General features: G+C 44.8%; 1 protein-coding gene across 1 annotated transcript; it reads right to left on the bottom strand.

Moving 5' to 3' along the window:
• Positions 1-71: 71 nt before the first annotated feature.
• On the bottom strand, positions 72-20,379 carry ALDH8A1 (aldehyde dehydrogenase 8 family member A1). The gene is made up of 7 exons (XM_006776209.2): positions 20,154-20,379; positions 14,546-14,693; positions 13,027-13,182; positions 11,377-11,526; positions 8,422-8,678; positions 7,138-7,299; positions 72-899 (listed from the first exon to the last, which is right to left on the bottom strand). Exons 1-7 carry the CDS (start codon positions 20,289-20,291, stop codon positions 447-449), a joined length of 1,464 nt encoding a protein of 487 aa, XP_006776272.1. The 5' UTR covers positions 20,292-20,379; the 3' UTR covers positions 72-446.
• Positions 20,380-21,302: the final 923 nt, after the last annotated feature.

Genomic DNA, 21,302 nt, shown 5'->3' with positions numbered 1-21,302 from the left:
TGCTGGCTGAGGGGTAGGAGACCATCTTGACAATCTCCCTAAAGGTAGGAAATTGTCGTGATTTGTTTCTCTTTGGCTTTGTAGCTTTCCTTTAACTACTCACTTGCAAATGAAAAAAAAAAATCTGATTATCTGTGAATTTCCAAGAATCGGATCAAAATAATTTTTTTTAAATGCTATGAACACACAACACAGGAGGACAATTCTTTGGCTTCCTTTTTGTGTCTCCCCAAGCAGAAGTATTACATTGTTTTTCTTCACCTTTAAAATAGACAGCATCTCTTCACCACGCAGGTAAAGATACTAACTACTGAAGATAAGCGAGAGATAATCTTCAGCTGAGTCAAGCCCTGGCTGGAATTTCTGCCACTATTTCCATTCACCAAATTGCACCACTGATTGTCTGTAGCCAGGCATTGACCAACACAACTTCTCCACTGGCAAGGTCAGTGTTTAATGGTGATGGTTTTGACTTCTGTGAAGAATTCATAAGAGTCCTTGGCTCCTTCTCTACCTACTCCAGAACTCTTCATCCCCCCGAAAGGAAGGTTCAGCTCCCTGATGAGCCAGCAATTGGTCCAGACCAAGCCTGACTGCAACTTCTTAGCCACCCGGTGGATACGCCCCACGTTGCTAGACCACACGGTCGCTGCCAACCCATATTTGACACTATTGGCTCTTTTAATCACTTCCTCTTCGCTATCAAAGGGGACAACACACGTCACAGGACCAAATATCTCTTCCTTCATGCAGCAGGACTCGTCCTTAATGTCGGTTATCACGGTGGGAAGCATAAAATAGCCTCCCTGATTCCTGGGGGGAAGACTCAACTTGTCCACTCCCTCACCGCACAGAATCTGGGCCCCTTCAGCACGAGCTTTCTTGATGTAACTTCGGACCTGGGTGGGTGAAAACCATGATTAGTAACATCTTACCTTCACACAAAGCAACAAAAAATTCAGTATTTTGAAATCATCTAGGAAAGGCATATGAGGTCATTGCCGAGAAATCTAAGGTCGATTATCTTATCACTCAGCTGCTGAGCCCGAGGAGTACAAGTGCTCATCACTTGGGCATTCAGTCCTCATATGGAAAAGGAGAGAGGAATTTACTTAATGCTTAAGTGCCAGTGAGATAAGTGCTTTTCATATATCCTCTCAAGTCTGTTGGCAATGTATTGTTATCCTCTACTTGCTGATGATGTCATTGAGCCTCAGAAAGGGTATGCATTTCATAAAACTAATAAACAGGAACACTAGAATTCATAGTCAGCCATATTCAGTAATTAAATACACAAAAAAAGAATATTTTATCATTTTTTGAGGGGCCATGCCCATTGTAGTAAGTGTGAAGTGGAATGGTGTACAAGATTTAACTAAAGGCCAGGATATCCTTCCAATATCTGAGCTTCCAGAACAAATAATTTCTAATTTCTAGTCTAATTACTGATTACATTCAGAAATATATCTAGGTAACTATAATGGAAAATAAGTTATGTAATAAGCTAACCCAGTGACTTAGAGATGAGAGATATTTATTAACAATGGTTGTAGACTTATAATAATGATATATACATTTATATATGGAAATGTTTAAGTCACAATAATATATGATTCGGCCTCTGAGCAGTATTATAAGCATAGGAGAAATATAAAAATAATCCCCAAAATTTAAAGTACAGAACAAGAGTCAACTAGTACATCAAAGGCAGAGTCAATTTTGAAGGGGCATTTTGGGTTCCTACTTATCATTTATCATCTGAGGATTCTGTCCCAGTATTGAATTAGAACTCCACTGTAGAACTATATTCAAAATAGAGCCAAATATTTGCTATGTAAAAATAAAAAAGGTAGTGTTATATTATTATTTTTTGCTTCAATTTGTAGAACACTTAATAAGCCATACGTCAAAGACGTTTTAAAAACAGAACATTTGGTTCAATTTATTCTCCCCTCTGCTACACCTCCTCCCCCAGCTGGCACGATGATCTCAAAGCCTTCCCAGAAAACCCCAGGCCAGTTTGTGGGTAGAGACTAGAATAGGTTTGGACTTCTCTTTCCCCTCCTCTCTCACTCCTTTTGAAACAACCCACCCACATTAATGAAAAGATGTCAAAGGCTGCCTCTGGGGTGAATGAAGGAAGTCCAGGCCAGGGTCTCCAGGGGCACATTCTGGAGGCAGTGCCAAGAAATATTCACAATTCCATGTACAAGGAGTGTTCTGGCTTCACACTGTCATGTCTAAATGGGATTACAGGATTATCTCTTAGAAGTTCTTGGGATAATCAAATATGAAGAGAGGTGTTAGTTTCAAATTGTGGGTTTATCAAAATATTTAATGCACAAGGTGACTCATACTGAACTGAATTTATTTTCTAGAGGGATGACAGAATGATATCTATACTAGCAGCTCAGGAACTGAGATTTTCAGTAAAATCTGAAGAAAGTAACAACCTTGGGACTGTTAATATGCTATGAAATGTAGTGAATTATTATTAAAAAACTTTTCTTGAGTGGAGAATTGTTAGTACTTGGTAGCTTTGCATATAAAATCAGAGCATAGAGAAGAATGGACTTGGGAACCCAACTGTGCTCAAATTACCCACTAGCTAAGGGGTTTTAAATGCTCTGTGTCTCAGTTTCATCATCTGAAAATAAGATTAATACTGCCACCTATTCATAGGATTAAATAAAATAAGATATGTAAAATATTTAGCATAATGTCTCTTGACATTAGCACAGTAAGTCTCTTGAATGCCAGCAGCAGTCATTGCTGTTGATGAAGATCACAATGAATGCATGATCTGACACTTACAGCTAAGAGAATTCAGAGGTGTCCCCGCTGTGTGTCAGTTTGCTTAGCTGCCAAAGGAGATAGGGAACTTTAAGAGTGAACCTCATAGCCTGGCCCTACTGGGAGATACATCTGTGAACATGCTCTGAGCTTCCTCCAGCCTCCCTGTAAACACTCGAGAATTCTATCTCACTAGCTACATGCATCAATGGGAAGGCAGGCAGACAGCCAGATTCTCCAGACAGACAAGTAGGGGAGGATTATGGAGGGTAAAAATAGAAAGAAAAAGCAACTGTCTGAAATAGACAAGGGAGACTTTCCTTCATTCCTCGAGGACAGAATCATCGCAATTTACTTTGTATCCCCTGCAGCTACTAGGAACCTAGGAAATGACATGTCCACTTAGGAGCATGCTCTGTCTCTGTGAGTTTCTGAGCCCTTTGCCATTGCAACACAACCTTTACACATTCTGCTTGGATTCTTCTGTCACGGCATCACCATTCTATTATGACAATCACACAGAGGTAGGATGGACACAAAGACCCGAGACTCTGCAGGGCTATTTCGATTTGGAGAAGATATAGACATAGTGCAGAAGAGGAGATGAGGAATGCAAAGATGGCAGATAGACCTTCCCTGGCACACAGCCCCCAGAGCTTTCTGGCGAAAGACAAGGAAAGATGTCCCCTGTCTCCTGATCCCAGGTGGTTTGGCAGACTGAACTGAAAAGTCACAATCTGAAACGGCCAGGAGAAGGAAATGAGGGGAAACCAGGCTCTCCCTTCGTATCTTAGCCTGGACTCAGAGGAGAACTAGCTCACTTGGTGAAACTCACATAGGGAGCTGGGCTGAGGTAGAAGGAGATGGACCTGAGGTTGGGGATACCCAGAACCTGCAGGAGATGCACTCCTCCTGTCTGGGCACAGGTGCTAAGGGGACACACACATGCTAAAGGAGGCCTCAGCTCCCACCTGCCCCCCATACATTCTCAGTCTGCAGCAGGAAAGTCCTTAGGATCCACCAGGACACCCCATGCGTGGGGCTCACTATCATTGGGCTCCAACCACCAACATACTGAAAAGAAGGTAATTTAAGATCTTCTCTATGGAGTCACTCAAATACACAAAGTTTAAAGTGTGTATTTTACTCTGGAAATTTTTTTGAAAATTGTGTACTAAAATATTTTGATACTACAACTTGCTAAATTGTCTATGTTCATGTTAGGGTTAATTAAAATTACTGGGAATCACCAAAAACAAAATGAAACAAAAGTTTGATAATTTGGAGAAATATGTTGTTTTCAACTAAAATGTATTATAATCAAAAAATTGTGGTACCTTTTTATAAGTTGGTTCTGGAGAAAGCAAGAACATTGTGGGGGAGAGGGAGGATGTGGACTTACAGAAAACAGTCCACTTGCCTATTTGTAGTAAGTCTGTAAAAATCTCTAATGAATTTAGAAAATAAGCTGATCATATTTTTGAAATTCTTAGTTGGCAGTAAGAAGTTGGATTTGTATAATAATGAGGTGTTGCACACCAACATTTTTCCAAAAATTTTTAAGAAACTAGAATTAAATTCTAAAGTTGCCTATGATATAAGCTGAAATAACCAATGAAAAGATGAAGAGTTAGAGGAGAGTCTGAAGCAAAATCTCAAAGGCTTGCATGTGTTTATATGGATTTTTTTATTGTTATTGTGATTTAATGATCAGTGATACCAGATGCTTATGTTCAAGTGTTCAAGGAAAATGGAATCCTCCAGTTTGGGGGTATAACTAATACACAAGATGTAGTGTTAATTCAAACATTTGTCCAACAATAATATGAACCTATTATGTTCCAGGCACTTTTTTGGGATATAAGGATCTAGCAGTGAATGAAACTGATCATGGAGCTTGCACTCTAGTCAAGGAAAAATAGTCAATAAAGGAATAAATAATATATATTATATGTCAGGTGGTACTAAGAGTCACAGAGAAAAATAAAGCTGCAAAGAGACAGAGGAAGTTCTGGTAGGTGTGACTTTATATAGGGTGAGCAGGCAAGCTCTAATTCAGAAGATGACATTTGATTTAAGGAGAAAGCCAAGTAAATCTCTGCAGGAAGAACATTCCATGGGGCATGGGCAGCAAGAGCGAAGGGCAAGAAGGAGTGGCCTGGTATTTTCCAGGAAGAATCGGGAGGTTAGCCTGCAGCAGCAGAATGAGGGAGAAGAAAGGTGACAGAGGTAATAAGGACAGTGGTAATGGGTGACAGACTCCTGGGTCACTTTAAAGACTCAGTCTTGACTGTGAACAAGATGGGGAATGACCATACATAACAAGACACATCACAGCCAGGTTATCAAATAACCATGATACTAAAGCAAGGTTTAGAAGTAACTTGGCTAATCTGGAAACATCAGCATGGATACAAGATCTTCATAAACGGACAGCATGTGAGCTCAGCACAACCAGGCTTTAAGTTGCCTCTTGATTGCCAGCGGCATCCTGGGACATCTAATGAGCACCCACAGGGTCTGATGCTGGCTTTGAAGAGGGCCTATTGCCCATGTGGGGAAGAGCAACTCATATGGCTGAAGCTGTTTGTTGTCAGAGAGCAGAGATGCCTACAAGGGGGCCTTGGGTGGAGCTCAGAAGAACCATGAGGCAGACTAAAGAAAAGGCCACTGTGGGCAAGTAGGGTCATGCTGAGCATCAGAAATATCATGTTATGCCCAGCCGGTGTGGTTCAGTGGTTGAGTGTCAACCTATGAACCAGGAGGTCATAGTTCGACTCCCAGTCAGGGCATGTGCCCGGGTTGCGGGCTTGATCCCCAGTGGGGGGGATTTCAGGAGGAAGCCAATCAATGTTTCTCTCTCATCATTGATGTTTCTACCTCCCACTCTCTTTTTCTTTCCCTCTGAAATAAAAATATTTTTTAAAAAGTATTATGTTAAAGCCCACAGGAAAATCAAATACTTTTATTTCCCTCACTGATATATCTCCCTTTATTGGGTAAATTATGGCCAATGATAGAAAAAAAAGTCTCTCTGTTGATTTCCTATATAGAGAACTTTAAACTTCAGGTGAGTGGTGAATTGCAAAGGGGACTTCAGACTGCACCAAGCCCCTGAGCCTACTGCAAAAATGCTTCTGGAAGTTAACTTATGCTCCACAGGAAGCGTTCAGAGCGTGCTTAGCTTGTTTTGCAACAGTTATTTGCATGTGTGGGTGGGCAGGCACGGAGGTCGAGTGTCCAGAACAGCCGGACAAGAGAGGACAAAGAAGCCCCATGCGCCTGGTGATTCCTCATTCCACGAGGGGGCAACATCCACAACTATAAATCCCATGGGCACTCTGGGGACTGCTGCCTAGGCACCTATAATCTTGCAGGCAAGTTCAACTGGAAGAAAACAGCCATGCTGGTTAGCCTCACTTTAAATAAGTGATCACAGGCCTCAGTGAGCCCTTGGAGCTGCCTGCTGACAACACAATCATCTCAAAGTCCATTCTCTCTCCTGATCTGCAAGACTATTTCATACCTTCTCCTCTCCCCTGAAACCCCCAACACCTTCTCTCCCTGTCACCTGCTTCCTATTTCACTGAGAAAAAAAAAAGAAGAAGAGACCATCAAGCGACATTACCTGCCCACCTATGAGCCTCTGTGCTTCACAATATTGTGAAGGTCAACGTTAAAATGTGCTATGTCTGCCACGTCAGTGCAGTGCCACAGGTTTTTACAAACTTAAGTAACGGCTTTGCCCCTTAGTGACTGATGACGGAGGCACATTTTCCTTGGTGGGCCTTCGTTACTGCAGCTGAAGACAAGAGCCTTCAGTACCAGAACCTATGACTTATTTTGGGTAGAGCCACATCAGGTAATAAATTAAAATGACTTTAGAAATCAAAATCCCATAAACCACCCATACACCATCAATGGCTTCTCCCACGTAGGCCACCACTAGGCACTCCACTAACTAAAAACCACATAATTTGGACTGCGTGTTCTGGAAATTACAAAATCCTATCTGCTGTAAGCCAGAGGCAGCACCCTCTCCACTGGGAACAGTTACTTCTGGAAATTTTGACCTTTATGCTTGGAAAATTGCCTTCTCACTCTCCTGGTGGTATCTCCATGCTGACTTCTCAAGTGCAGTCATTTCACACAGATGCTGTTTTAAATCTGCACTACATTTGTTTATTCACATTCAACATTTTTAGACTCTGTGTCCAGAGATAACTTCCCACAGGTCATAACTGTTTAAGATAAGGTAGTAATTCACAATATTCCAAAGCATGGGCGTGCTGTGCCTTCCACTGAGCTTCCCTCCAGTGACATACATGGCAGAGATTTACTTACTTTCTCCAAATGAGCTTTACTTATCAGAGCGCCCATGCTGGCCGATGGGTCGGAGGGAATGCCTACTTTCCATAGTCTGGTAGCTTCTAGAAACCTCTTTAAAAATTCACTATAGATGCTCTTCTGGACAAAGATCCTGCTGGTACAGAGGCAGATTTCACCCTGCGAAGAAATACACATGAGGAAAATGACAAGACTGCAGGACACACTCCTTCATGGACAGATCAGGCTGCACTCTGAGCAATATATATATATATATACATATATACATTATATATATATATATAGTCACTTTCTATAGGAATTTCTGTGAGGGAATTAATTACAATTATAATGATCATGAAAACAATCATTATACGGAATGTTTTTCACAAAAACCCTATTGGAAGGCATAATTATTGTAATTTCCATAATTTACTGGTAAAGAAGTGAAGGTTCAAAAGATTATGCAAATTATTCAAGTTAAGTTGAATAAAAATATATCTCATTCCACTCATCTTTCCTTCTATGGAAGTTCTAACTCTTCGGCTTAAGTCTTTGTTTTTTTACTTTAAAAAATTTAAAATACAGGTTTGGAGAAAATCATTCACTATTTATGCTCCATCCTAGGGACTATCCTGGGTGTTGCTAATATGTCACACAGAAGCAGGCACAGTTGCCCTCCCCATGAAGCCTACAGTGTAGGGTATCTGATCCTGTGTTCCTCACCCTCTGGGATGCTATGGCCTTGAAGACCCTGATGAGAACTATGGACCCCAGGAAAATACCTGCTACACGGTGCCAGGAGATGGAAAGTTGCCCTGAAACGCATCTGTGACTTTAAGGTAAGAAACCAGCTCTAGACCGGTTCTAGTATTTATTTCTAAGGATGAGAATGCATTTGGGAGACTTCTGGGAGGAGAAAAAAGTTTACTGGAAATAGGGCATCTAGACAGCAAGAAGAGTCTGGGGAACTCGGTGAATACCAGTATGGATAAGCTTGGAGTAGCAAAAACCAATCATTCTGCCCATGGCTGCTCCCTGATAAAAGTGGTGTAACTCAAGAAAAGGGATGTGCTGAATGGAAGCTGTGACTCTACAAGGCTACAGATTGACACTAAGATTGAACAGATGGTCAACGCAGTAACCCAAAGTACCGATTCTCCTTTCACTGATACAGCACTGGATCAACCTTCTCACTCCTGGCTGTGCATTGTGATGAAACAGATCGTACATGACGGGGCAGCAGAGTTCAAAACCAACCAACAACCAAGCAAACAAGCAAACCAAAACCCAGAGACATGCCTGGTTGGCAAAGCTGGACCTGACCGTGGTGGGAATGCACTCCTCCAGGTTGGCATCCTCAAAGATGATGGCAGGGTTCTTGCCCCCCAGCTCCAGGGAGAGCCTCTTGCAGTGGGGAGCACTCAGCTGTGTGATCCGCTCGGCTGTGGGCTGGCTCCCGGTGAAGGAGATGAGGGGCACCTCTGGATGGGACACCAGGGCCTCGCCTACCCTGGGCCCTGTTCCGAACACAATATTCACCACACCGGGTGGAACACCTGGATGGGAAACAGCATCAGTTACAGGAAGTATTCTCAGTATGTTGAGGACTTGAGGTTACACGGAGATTCTCCTTGGAAGTCCAATAGGTGGGAGTGAATTCAAGGCTATCTCTAGTTTAATAGTAAAGCAAAAACTACAGTATCACCTCTGCCTAGCATACACCCTAGGCGGAATTTCTCCAGATGCTTTGCCCCAGAAAATGCAGGTACAACATTCTACATAATTCATTCCATAAAACTGACTAGGCCTCCGAGGCTAAGGATGCAGAGATTCCTCAGGTAGGTCTAGCCCTGTGAGGGAGGAGAGCCCTGCTCCACGCTGGCATCCAGGAGTCAGAGTGCGGTGTGAAAATGTCAAGTAGAGGGGAGTGCGAGTGCTGCAAAATCCAGGGAAGACGTTGACTATCCTGGTCCAGGGGAGTGAAGGCGGCTCTCCCCACCCCAGGAAGGTAAGTAGAAGCTCCTGAGCCCCATGATACAAATGTATCACTACAATCTAGGTCTGACTTAAAGGTACCAAAAACACCCAAAATTAGAAGCCCCAGTCCAGTCTTTTCTATGATGAGATCCTACTGCCCTGTGTCTGCATGTATTTACTTATGTTTACCTGCTTATTACCTACCCACCACTAGAAGGTACACTAGCTAAGAGCAGAATAGTACTTGTGTCTTGCTCTCCATTGTATGTACCTCCTGCACACAGCCTCGTTTGCCACATAGGATTAATACCATTAAGTGCTGATTCTCATTTACTCGGTGCTTACTGCGGGTCAGTCATTGCTGTAAGGGATTTACCTTCTTTAGATTCCCCTAACACTTCTATTAGGGAGGCAGCATTGTTCGGAAATAATTGTTAAGTAAATGGATGCTTATCTAAATGTACATTATCCGGATTAGAAATGGCCCGTGACTTCAACGTGTTCAGAGAGAAAATCTGTGTGCCATTGTGTTGTGTCCTGGGGGCCCTTAGGGTTTGCCTGGAGGCAGCTGAGTTTGTTCCCTCTGTTTCTTCAGGCTTGACGTACATCAGGGACGGAAGTCTCCAGTGTATGAGGATTTTGAACTACTTCCAGCTCCTAGTATTTTTCCCTGGCTCCACATTAGACATTCTCTCAGCAGAAATGTAATTTTTTGGGTTAGAACATTCTCTTCAAGGATATGCTTTTAAAGTGTAAATAATAATGTTACATTGATGATTCATTATCATCCAAAACATCTTCGCATAGAGCCACAGCCTTAGCCCAATCACCTTGAGGCCACAACCGAGGCCCCGTTCAGGTGAGCTCCTCTACACTCAATGTGCACATGTTGAAATCTAGCATAGAAGTCAGTTTTCTGGATCATATAGCTCTGCCAGGAGAGGAGAGGCCCAAAGCCAGGCACCATGTGACAGTAGCTGGGCCCTGGGTTGGGGCAAAGAAGATGCTTGGGGGCGAAGTCCTCCCTGTGGCTGATGGGAGGAAAACAAGAACAAGTGTCCCACCATTGGCAAGAGGGGGCATGAGAAGGTGGACTCTATTTCGTAAAGAAGGGGATGAGAACCTGATCTCTGTGTAAGGGAGGGATGGCACATTCTGGAACACGAGAGAGTCGGGCACATTCACTTCGAACCCCCTCCAGAGGCCTAGGGCATCCACAGACGTGATCCCAAAGACCTAGGCTGGGAGGCTTCATTCCTTGGTAGGATACAAGGGGAATGGGCAGCTGAACAAGGTCATAGGCCCAGTGCTCTTCCCTAAACAGGCATGCTTTAGCCCGTCATCTAAATCTTAAACAACTGACTCAACTTTCCTGGGAGCCAATGTGTACGTTTTTGCTTCAAGAGAAAAGACAGCCAGGAGAGACAGATGGGCTCTTTCCAAACATCCACTCCGTGGACACAGGTGAGCCCAGTAGTACCTCCTCCATGAAGGAAGCATGCACAGCAGAGACCAAGAGAGCCAGAAAGACAGCCCCTCCCTGCCACTCACCCATCATTCCTACCCAGGCCATGGAAACACGAGCAGAGGGACCTGACAGCAAGGGGCCTTCTCGTGGGGTACAAGACAGGCTCTCCTGGCTGCTACCTTCCAAACCTGGTGCAGTGTCAGGCTGAACACCCCAAAACTAAACCAGAAACCCACCCTGAATGTGGTCATTGCAATATTAGCAAAAAGGGGGCCCGAAGCCAGATTATATAAGTGCCTGAGTAGTGAATCCCAATGCAGGGGAAACAGAGGGATGTATTTCAAATCTCTTGAAAATGGGCTGTTTCTAGCAGGTATGCTATCACTATACAAACCAGAGGAGTGCCTAGTAGTACTCTTATTTTCATCAAGATTCACTTGTGGTTCCAACATCAGCTTTAAATTGACTATCAAGCACAACCCCTGGAGCAGGCTGGTATCTGGCTCCCTGGGGCTCTCTAAGCCTGTCCTTGTCTTCCTATCATGTGCCCTTTGCTGCCAGCTGAGCCTGCAGGGAAGAACTGTCCTGCAGTGGCACGTTCAAGGGTTGAATAGAGGAAGCCCTGTGAGCAAGCCCCACGATGCAGGGAATTTCTCAGAAAAGGAACAGGGAGACAAAAACCAAAGATGTCGGTGGAATCTGTTTTGCTGTTTAGTAGGTTTCAAATGTCAGTGACCCTAAGGGGGCTAAAGCCTACACAGTGGGCAGCCCCCAAGCCAATCCTCCCTCAAACTCTGGCACCTGATTACCTGCTTTCTCCAGGAGTTTGCACATCATCCACGCAGTCACTGAAGTCAGCTCGCTGGGCTTGGCGATCACAGTGTTGCCGGCAGCAATGGCCGGAGCGATCTTCCAGGTCAGCAAGTAGAGTGGCAAATTCCAGGGACTGATCAGACCAGCTAACCGAGAGCAGAAGCAGTGCCAACAATGACATGCCCCTCAGGGCAGACCGCCCCACGGGGTTCTCCCGCACGCTGCACGGAACCTAAGCTCCTAAAACCCCCAACTTGGCTTATCTGTAGCCAACTTCCGGGAAATCATTCTAAAATGTATTACCAACAACTGTGCCTTGGAAAACTATAAATTGATACAGTTCAGTCTTTTCTTGATAATTACAATTATATTAATGAACAACAGTTGTATAAATGTTGGGGCTAAACAGTTCCATAATGTGATGAGTTTTGAGATTTATGGGCTCATCTTTACATGTGTCTAAATCTCTCCCTCCTTGTCATTAAACTGTCCCGCTACCATTTCTTCAGAGTTTATTGGATGGAGACATAAAATTCAAGCTTTTTAGAATTATTTATAAAATAAGAGCAAAGAGGTTCTGAGGTTGTGAAATCCATCTTAGATCGCCAGAGGATTTTTGCATTAAAAAAGTTTCTCTAAGTTCTCACCTGTATCCTGATCAGATAGGTTTTCTCTTTAAGTAACAGAACCAACAACTAGACTATATCTTCATGTGATTGTATGAAACTGCCCAGCCTCCCAACCATGAAACAAGCAAAAATAAAAACGAAGTCACCTGACTTATAATCTGCCTTCAAATCTGTGCTATAAAAGTATATACACATAGTTTATGTTATCACATTTCCCATTGAAAACTCTTTGCTTTAGGAGATACTATTTTTGCAGCATAATGTATTAGTATACTTCTTAAGATGTCTGAATTTTTCATAATGCCTTGAAAAAACCTTCCAAAGGTTTCAAATAATCAAATTGGTAAGATGTCCCATTTTCTTTCCTTTTAACATATTCTTTTATCCTGTCATAAAACATAACTGGTAAAATATGAAGAGTGGGGGTTTTTCTCAGATGAAATAGTGACATCTAGTGGAAATTTTCAGTCATTGCAGATATTTAAGGGTCTTCAAAGGTCAGGAAGCAAAGAAATGAATGAGGAAAGTAGATAATTCAGCCAAAGCTTATTTACCATGTACCTGGCACTGTTCTGAATGTTCTACAGTTACTAATTTATTTAATTCATATAAAATATATAAAGGCAAAATCAAACTATTCTTTCAGATAAGAATACTGCAGCACACACGTTATGTAACTTGCCCCCCACACATCTAGAAGCCATGCTCTTAATCTACTTTCTGGAAATAGACTCTTTTTTTGTTACAAGGGGGAAAAAACAATCCTCCTTTGTGAATTTCCTCTCAGCATCATTCTTTTACCTGTGATTTCCCAAGAACAATCTCCCAGGAATAAGTAGAGAATTTCACACAAAGAAAATAAACCAGAAATCGATTTTTAAGGCCAAAATTGTATTTCAGTCACAGTAGAAGAAGCCTTTCCTTTGCCTTAGTCTGTCCCTTTAGATCAGTTCTACAGAACTGACTGAGCTGCTCTCTGTGCAATCGTGGTCCAGGCTTTCCTGGAAGAGCACCTACCGATCCCCACAGGGGCCCGCACGGTATAGTGCAGACAGCCCATGTGGTCCATCTGGGTGCACTCCGAGGTGTGGTGCAGGATGGAGGAGGCGAAGAACCGGAAGTTCTGTACAGACCGGGGAATGTCCATGGTTCTTGCCAGGGTAATGGTTTTCCCTGTAAAAAAAATCAACAGAAAGCACAGTCGGTGTATTTCACCATGGACAGTAGAGACAGTATCACTCACATACCCCGCTCACACTGCAGTAGCCTCCGTTCCTACTCGCCTGGGACAGACATTCACTAAATATACAAAGCATTGGTCATGGTTTAATAAAACCGTGAAATAATTAGACAGGAGGTTATAAGGTGAGGTGGGGGGAGGTAAATTGAGTCAAATGATCTTTGCTTTGTGGACTGAACAGTTCAGAGCTGTCATCACTAATTTGCCAGATGCTAACACTTCACCCACACCAGCTCTTTCAAAATCGCAAGCTTTGTACATGTCACAAAGAGGGAGTTGGAATCGTGGGTGTAAAGATAGCTGTCCTTGGATATTACAAAAACCACTTTGATAAACACGTGATGTATATTAAATGTCCCCCCAACACGGGGAGGGGTCATTGAGATGGGCACGTGGCAGAACTACGGAAGGAAACCCCTGGCGCTGCAGCTGTGGGCACTTGGTCGCCTGTCACGTGCCCCACACGCATCCTAGCTCCGGGTTGAACAAGCCAGAAACCTGCGCTTGCCTGGCGCGTTGCTTGTTTCCCTTAGAGATGCGGGGACACTGGGGTGCCTGGAGCTCCAGCGGGAAACGTTTTCCTCCTAAGGCCTTGGAGTCAGGCTGCTCCCTAACTGCAGGCCGGTGTACAGCACGCACGTGATTGTCAACCATTGACTTCCCCAAGAGATATCATGGCAAAGATCCACAGGCACTTACTCCCTTACCCCGACCTCTGGGAGCAGGTAAACTGGGACAATTGTGCTGGAAGTGGGAGAGCAGTATCTCAGATGGCTTTCTAAGTAACTGGACTGCGAACTTCAAATGACCTGTGCTTCATCATTCGCCTCTTGGACTTGGTGGAAGATCACGTGATCAATCCTGGCGCCTCCTCCCTCCCCAGATCGGTGCCCTTTGACAGGCGTGTTTGCAGTTCCTTCCACCAAACAGTGTATTTATTTCCCTGCCCCTTGAACTTGGTTGGGTTCCGCCGGGACTCGGGACTCGCTTTGGCCGCGAGAAGGAGGCGCCTCCGCCCCCAGAGGCCTTGGGAGGTGTTGCTTCCCCCTCTCCCTCCGCCAGGAGAAGCCGGGCGCCTGCGGCCTGATGGTCCCAGGAGGGGTAAGGTGGAGAGCGGGCCCAGTGCCGGCGATCACAGTTCAGGAAGAATCCTTGTCCAGCCTCTGAGGAACAGGTTGCACTCTCCATGAAGCGTTTAGTAAGAGACAGCTGCCCTCGACCCCCGGCTCTGCTGGCGCGAGGGCGGAAGAGGGAAAGGCCGGGCAGAGACAGCCCAGCAGCTGCGACCGCGCTCACCTTGGTCCTTGGATTCGGCCTGCGCCAGCTCCTCCAGGGACTGTTCCAGCAGGTCCGCCAGGCGGTGCAGCACCTGCGAGCGCTCCTGCGGGCTCCTGGCCGACCAGCCCGGGAAGGCGGCTCTGGCAGCCTCCACCGCAGCCTCGACCTTGGAGGAGCAAACGGGAGAGGGTCTCCTTAAGCCTTACGACTGTTGTTGCTCTCAGGGATCGCAGGAATCCAGAACCCATACACGCCAAGATTATCTCCTGCCTAATTCCGAATATTCCGGTGCTGATTTACCCGCAAGGTGTTGCTGATGTGCCCAGCAAAGCAGGGGCACCACAAAACCAAAGAAAAATGCTCCATTTCGAGCATCCAGAATGTGGCAATCAGATCATTAGAAAGAAGCTATTTGAATTTTAACAGATGCACATTTTCAATCATTTCAAAATATAGACTTTTAAAACATCGTGTGAGAGGGGAAACTTAGTTGAGAAGCACAGAATCTCTAAACTCTTAATCCAGCTCGGACATATCTGATAAAGTCTAAAATTTTGTTTGAAATCACTGTCACCCCATTTGGAATGATCAGTCATGTTGGTAATTTTTTGACTAAGTTTTATATATAAGGAAATCTGCTAAGTACTATTACACAAATTATTTCATTTAATCCCTTCTAAAATTCTGTAACATGAGTAATGCTTTGCCCATTTAGATGAAAAACACTGAAGCACAGAGAGCTCAAGTAACTTGGCAGAGTTCACACAGTCAATAATTGGCAGAGTCAGGATTCAAACCCAGATCTTCATGGCTGCCAAGACCACGAGCCGGCCTGCTATGGCATAGCAACCGCCTCTGCTCCTTGCTCCCTGCCTGTCTCTGCCCAGTGAAAGAGGCCTCTTTAGGAGAGAAGGGTATCTGTAGTTGAACAGAGAGCTTGGGACCCAGTTTTAGAGCTAAATCCAAAAGGAAATAGTGTGTGGGAAGGTATGTGCAAGGCAGAATAAATTTTCAGGCCACCTGCTGCCTTTCTCCTCTCATAGGCAATGTCTAAGATAGCAAATTTATAGATTGTGTTGCCCTCTCCTCTCTCACATGCATGACAAACATTTATAACTAGAGGCCTGGTGCACGAAATTTGTGCCTGGGAGTGGCGGGGGAGGCCCTCAGCCCAGCCTACACTCTCTCCAATCCAAGACCCCTTAGGGGATGTAGTCCCTCTTATAATCTGGGACCACTGGCTCCTAACTGCTCACCTGCCTACCTGATCACCCCTAACTGCCCTCCCCCCCCCCCACCAGCCTGGTCACCCCATGCAGCCTGTTGGTCAGTCATTTGGTTGTCCCTCAATAACCCCCGTGCTGGCCTGGTCACCCCACGCAGCCTGCTGGTTGTTACTGTTACTGTGCCGGCGCCCCCTACAATTTGCATATTCTTCTATTAGTATAGCTCATAGCCTTCCCCGCCACTGGACCCACAGGCTCAGCCCCAGAATTCTCTTCACAGGCTTCCCAATGCCACAGCTTATTTCTTGTATCACATGACCTGACAATTCCACGGCACTTAGGCCCTCTTACCGAAAACCTGATCTCACTTTTCTCCTTTTTCTTTATGTGAACAAGGTCACTTTCAGATAAGCTGAGGTAAGGTATAAAATGTCTGGAAAGATGATGGTTTCACCTCAAAAACTGAATCTCTAATATGGACCTGCAGACAGGATGAAGGGAGACATGTGGGCCTTAGTAATCTCCACCATAGATGCAGGCTCATGGACATTCCTGTTGCCAAGGCAACAAGAGGAGAGTTCATTTGTACAGTAATGTAAAATTCTAATCTTCCTACACTTGTCACTATAAAACTCTAATCTTTTTGAGAAACAGAAAACTCAGTTCCAGTAATGTTTTCTAAATTGTTTAATGCCACATGTCTTGTGTCCATTTAATATAGAATGCATACTCATCTACTATCCTATATAATAAAGAGCAAATGGTCACCATCACGCCATAATGGCTCAGACACTCAACACTGGGGAGAGGGGAATGGGGACCAGCCAGGCTGTGGCCCAGGAAAGGGACAAGCCGCCTGTCCCGCGGTCCCGGGCACCAGTGCCTATGCCTGTGTCCCAGGAGAGGCACAAGCCACCCACTCACGGTCCCCTGTGGCTGTAGCCAGCCCGGGCAAAGCCAGTCCGGGTCCCAGGTGCCTGTGACCATCTGGAGGAGGGAATCCTGGGTCCTGGGTGCAGGGTGAGGCAGAGGTGGTTAGGGGTGATCAGACTGGTAGGGGAGCAGTTAGGGGTGATCAGGCAGGCAGAGGTGGTTAGGGGCAATTAGGCAGGCAGGCAGGCGACCGGTTAGGAGCCAGCAGTCCTGGATTGTGAGAGGCAGTCAGAGATCCCCTGAGGGGTCCCTGATTGGAGAGGGTGCAGACCAGGCTAAGGTACCCCACCCCCATGCATGAATTTCATGCACCAGGCCTATAGTATACAATATTAGCAAAAGCTAATACTTAAAAAGTTTTAATATATGCCAGACACTAAGTTTTACATATGTCAGTCGGTTTAATTCTCAGAACACCACTGTGAAGTAGATATGATTATCCCCAATTCATAGATAAGGAGACGGAGGCAAAATGAGGTTCAGATCAAGGTCAAGACCATAGATACTAAGTGGTACATCTCATCTTCTAAGCCAGGCTGTCTGACTCCAGTCTGTGCTTCTGACTGCAATGCTATAAGGCAGAGAGAGAGAGACCACTGTCGAAGCCCAAACAGCAGAGATGAGAGTGTTAGCATACCATGCTCTGTAATATAAGGATGATGACAGAGTCCAGTTTGTAGGTTATGACTCCCATTTGGGACAATGTATACTAAGGGGCTTAGTGGATGCAAAGTTTATCTCAAAAACTAAATAAATGGGAACCACTGTGAGCAGCACTAGCTGCTCTCTCTGTGAGTGACTTTTGGGGAAGTTGGGCATGTAGTTTGCGTGGTGACCATATATTTCAAACCGGAGCGGGGAGGATTTATGGGATTAAATAGAATATTTGCATGGCAGATTGCTAGGAAATCCAAAATATTTGATCCTCTACTAGTAGGTATAGCCATAACTTGAAAATGCATGAGCATTAGCTGCAAAAAATATTTCAACTGAATTTGTCATATTTTTCATTTTTAACTTCCCTTTGGAAAACATGCTAAGATGAGGAGGATTGGAGAAAACAAGGATGAATTTCCCACATCTATCCAAAGTCATTAGAAGCAAACAAAAGTGTGGGTACAGTTTAACCAGCATTAGTCAATATTTTCAAACTTTAATCCACAAAGATAAGGTTCTTTTTAATGCAAGTCCGATTTAAAATAGTATTAACAATAGAAAAATAATAGCTAGTTCTTTAAAAATCCTTGCATATAATACTACATATTAAGGTTACCATTATCTTTAAATAATCTAGTTTTTTGTACCTTAAAAAATATATTTATGGGGGATAAATGGTGATGGAAATAAATAAAATAAAAATAAATAATTTAGCATCCACTAGGCATTAGATGAGTATACATACATCAGCCACATTTATCACCCCAGATATATTTACATTCTCAGTGCAATAACTGATGAAATATATTTCAAATATTTTATAAAGTTCTTCCAATAAAATTAATTCTACATCACTAAAAATATTAATGTGTGTAACACAAAGCTCTTGAGTAAGAAAAAGGATGCTGTTAAATTTAACTCTAAAAAAGGAAATTTGATTTTTAATTTCACCATTGAAATGGTCAGTTTTATTTTGCTAGATATTTTGAAGAAGTATTAGAGGATAATCCTATATGCAAATAGAATGGCAGGGCAACCAGAACAACCGAACAACTGGTTGCTATGATGTGTGCTGACCACCAGGGGGTATGTGCAGAACATGGCAGGCATTGGCCGCGGTGGGATGGTGGAGCAGGTGAGCAGGGGCGCCAAACCATGGCAGGGCACCGGTTGCTGTCATTAGGGTGAGCCTCTGGTGGTTCCTGAAAATTCTTTGCTCCAGCGCATGACAGTCCAAACCAGCACTCGCACCTGCTTCTGGCACCAGCCTCGCTCACACCTGCTGCTGGTGCCGGCCCTGCTCACACCCGCAGCCAGTGCTGGAGCTGCCACTCACACATGCTGCCGGTGCTTGGCGCCGATCTCAATCACTTGGCACCATCAGTGGGTGCAGTGGGCAGCTGCCTGCCCTGATCCACCTCCCCCTGCCCATGAGGGGCGATCGATGGTGGAGCAGGTGAGCAGGGGCGCCAAACCATGGCAAGGCACCGGTTGCTGTCATTAGGGTGAGCCTCTGGTGGTTCCTGAAAATTCTTTGCTCCAGCGCATCACAGTCCAAACCAGCACTTGCACCTGCTTCTGGCACCAGCCCTGCTCACACCTGCTGCTGGTGCCAGCCCTGCTCACACCCACAGCCAGTGCTGGAGCTGCCACTCACACTTGCTGCCAGTGCTTGGTGCCGATCTCAATCACTCAGCACCATCAGTGGGTGCAGTGGGCAGCTGCCTGCCCTGATCCACCTCCCCCTGCCCATGAGGGGCGATCAGGGCAGCAGCTGCCACTCACACCCACTGCTGGCATGGGTCCCAATTGCTCTGCACCATCAGCGCGTGCGAGCGGGGTCAGCACCGCCAGCACATGGGAGCTGCGGTGGCAGGAGCAGGACTGCCAGGAGAGAGGGGACCAGGGGCTGTGGCAGGAGGGGCTGTGGGGGAAGGGGCTGGCATGGAGGATGGGCTGAGACCCAACCCTGTGCCCACCACAGCCTGGTTGCCCACAGTTCCTTTCAAGGTGCACGAATTCATGCACTGGGCCCCTAGTCTAAAATAAATGCCTGGGTTTTCTAATTTTGTGTTTTAGTAAAGTAACACGCTTTTTAGAAAGCCATGGATATACTGGCACGTTTAAGCAACTACCGAGTGTTGGGTAGCACGTAATACTGACAATTTTTTCGAACAATACTTTTTACTAGACCCCTATTTAGGAATGCCTGAGACTTGTGTCTGTGTCTTACTTGGCCTAGATCAGTGCTCGGCAAACTGCGGCTCACGAACCACATGTGGCTCTTTGGCCCCTTAAGTATGGCTCTTCCACAAAATACCACGTGTGGGCACGCACATACAGTGCGATTGAAACTTCATGGCCCATGTGCAGAAGTCAGTATTTTGTGGAAGAGCCACACTCAAGGGGCCAAAGAGCCGCATGTGGCCTGCGAGCCACAGTTTGCCAACCACTGGCCTAGATTAATGATTTGCTTCTAACATATAATTAACCTGAGATTTGCTCCATGTACCATACATGTCCAGTTACAAAGTAAATCTTTCTAGAACTAAAGTCTGCCTTCTGCTAAAGTTTAACCTTTTCCCACCCCCCACACCCCACCCCGCCCCCATTGCTTCTAGAAAATCAGTTACACATAATTCACTGACATATTAAGACCATTTCAGTCTTTTACTTCTAGAAAATGAAGTTACACATAATTCACCAACATTATTAAGATCATTTCAGTCTTTTGCTTCTAGAATTGAATTTACACATAATTCACCGACCTGTTCAGACCACTTCAGTCTTTCCTAAGGGAACACACTCACCTCTTCTTTTCCACTGTCTGGCACTCTGCTGTACACCTCTCCTGTGGATGGATCATAAGAATCTATATAAGAGTTACAAGGTAAGAATTTTCCACCTATGAAGTTTTCCAGCACCAGAAGTGTCTTTGTTCCAGCCATAGTGAGAAAACTCCTGCCTTTTCCCCTGACGGTTGTGCAGCCAGGTTACTACCACCGCGTTCCCTCACTGCTGAGCTAGTCCCCTCCTCCTGTCCAGCCAGGTCTTCATCTGCCAATCAGGGAAAGGGGAGGTGACCGGCCGCTCTCAGACAGTATTCCAGTCTCCAGACTCTGAGTGAAGGGAGTTATCAAATAGTTCACAGACTTCCATACATGGTGAGAAGTGGATAACAATGTTAAACTAATATCAGCTTATGTGTTCATGGTCCTTTAAAATTCTCAAAAGGCGTCTGTTGGGCTCACACTATAAGCTATACATGGCTCTAACTTTGACGGAGTGCTAGGCGCCAAAGCAAGGCCTTCACAGGAATTTACTCATTTATTCCACACAGCAACCTTCTATAAAGTGAATGTCATTACCTCCCCAACTTTGTAGAAGAAACTGAGTTTCAGAGAGGTTGATGTGTCCAAGACTGAATACAAAGTTGGTCAAGAATGAACTTTAATCTTTTTGTCACTAAACCATGGGCTGTTTCCTCATTACATTTCTGCCCTCACCCTGCAGAGGTGACTGAGAGCAGGCAGACATCTCTGGTAAGGGTGGGGGGAGGGCGGTAAGGGGCAGGAGGCATGGAGGGACTGAAAAACAAAGAAAAAAGAAAGAACTCATGGACAACAGTGAGGTAATTGTGGGGGTGGGGTGGAAGAGGGCATAAAGGGGATTAAATGGTGAGAGAAAAATAAAGTAAAATAAATAAAAGAAAAAAAAGAATACCTATCCAAAAAAAAAGAAAAAAGAAAAAGGACAGACTCTCTTTCTTTTCCATTGCTCATGGGCTGGCTTCTGTACCCTGGATGCCTTCTCTCTACACTTCCTCTCCATCCAGACACCAGGGCTGCAGAGGCAGTGCCCATCTTCCAGGTGGCCATAGAGATGAAGATACAAACCAAAACTCGGTCTGAGATGTACATATAACATACAAGAAATTCCTGTTTGATGCTTCTTTGTCT

Source organism: Myotis davidii, unplaced genomic scaffold (assembly GCF_000327345.1).
Source record: "Myotis davidii unplaced genomic scaffold, ASM32734v1 scaffold266, whole genome shotgun sequence".
NCBI lineage: Eukaryota > Metazoa > Chordata > Mammalia > Chiroptera > Vespertilionidae > Myotis > Myotis davidii.
The sequence above is the reverse complement of the archived record's forward strand: the minus strand, read 5'-3'. Positions and strand labels throughout refer to the sequence as shown.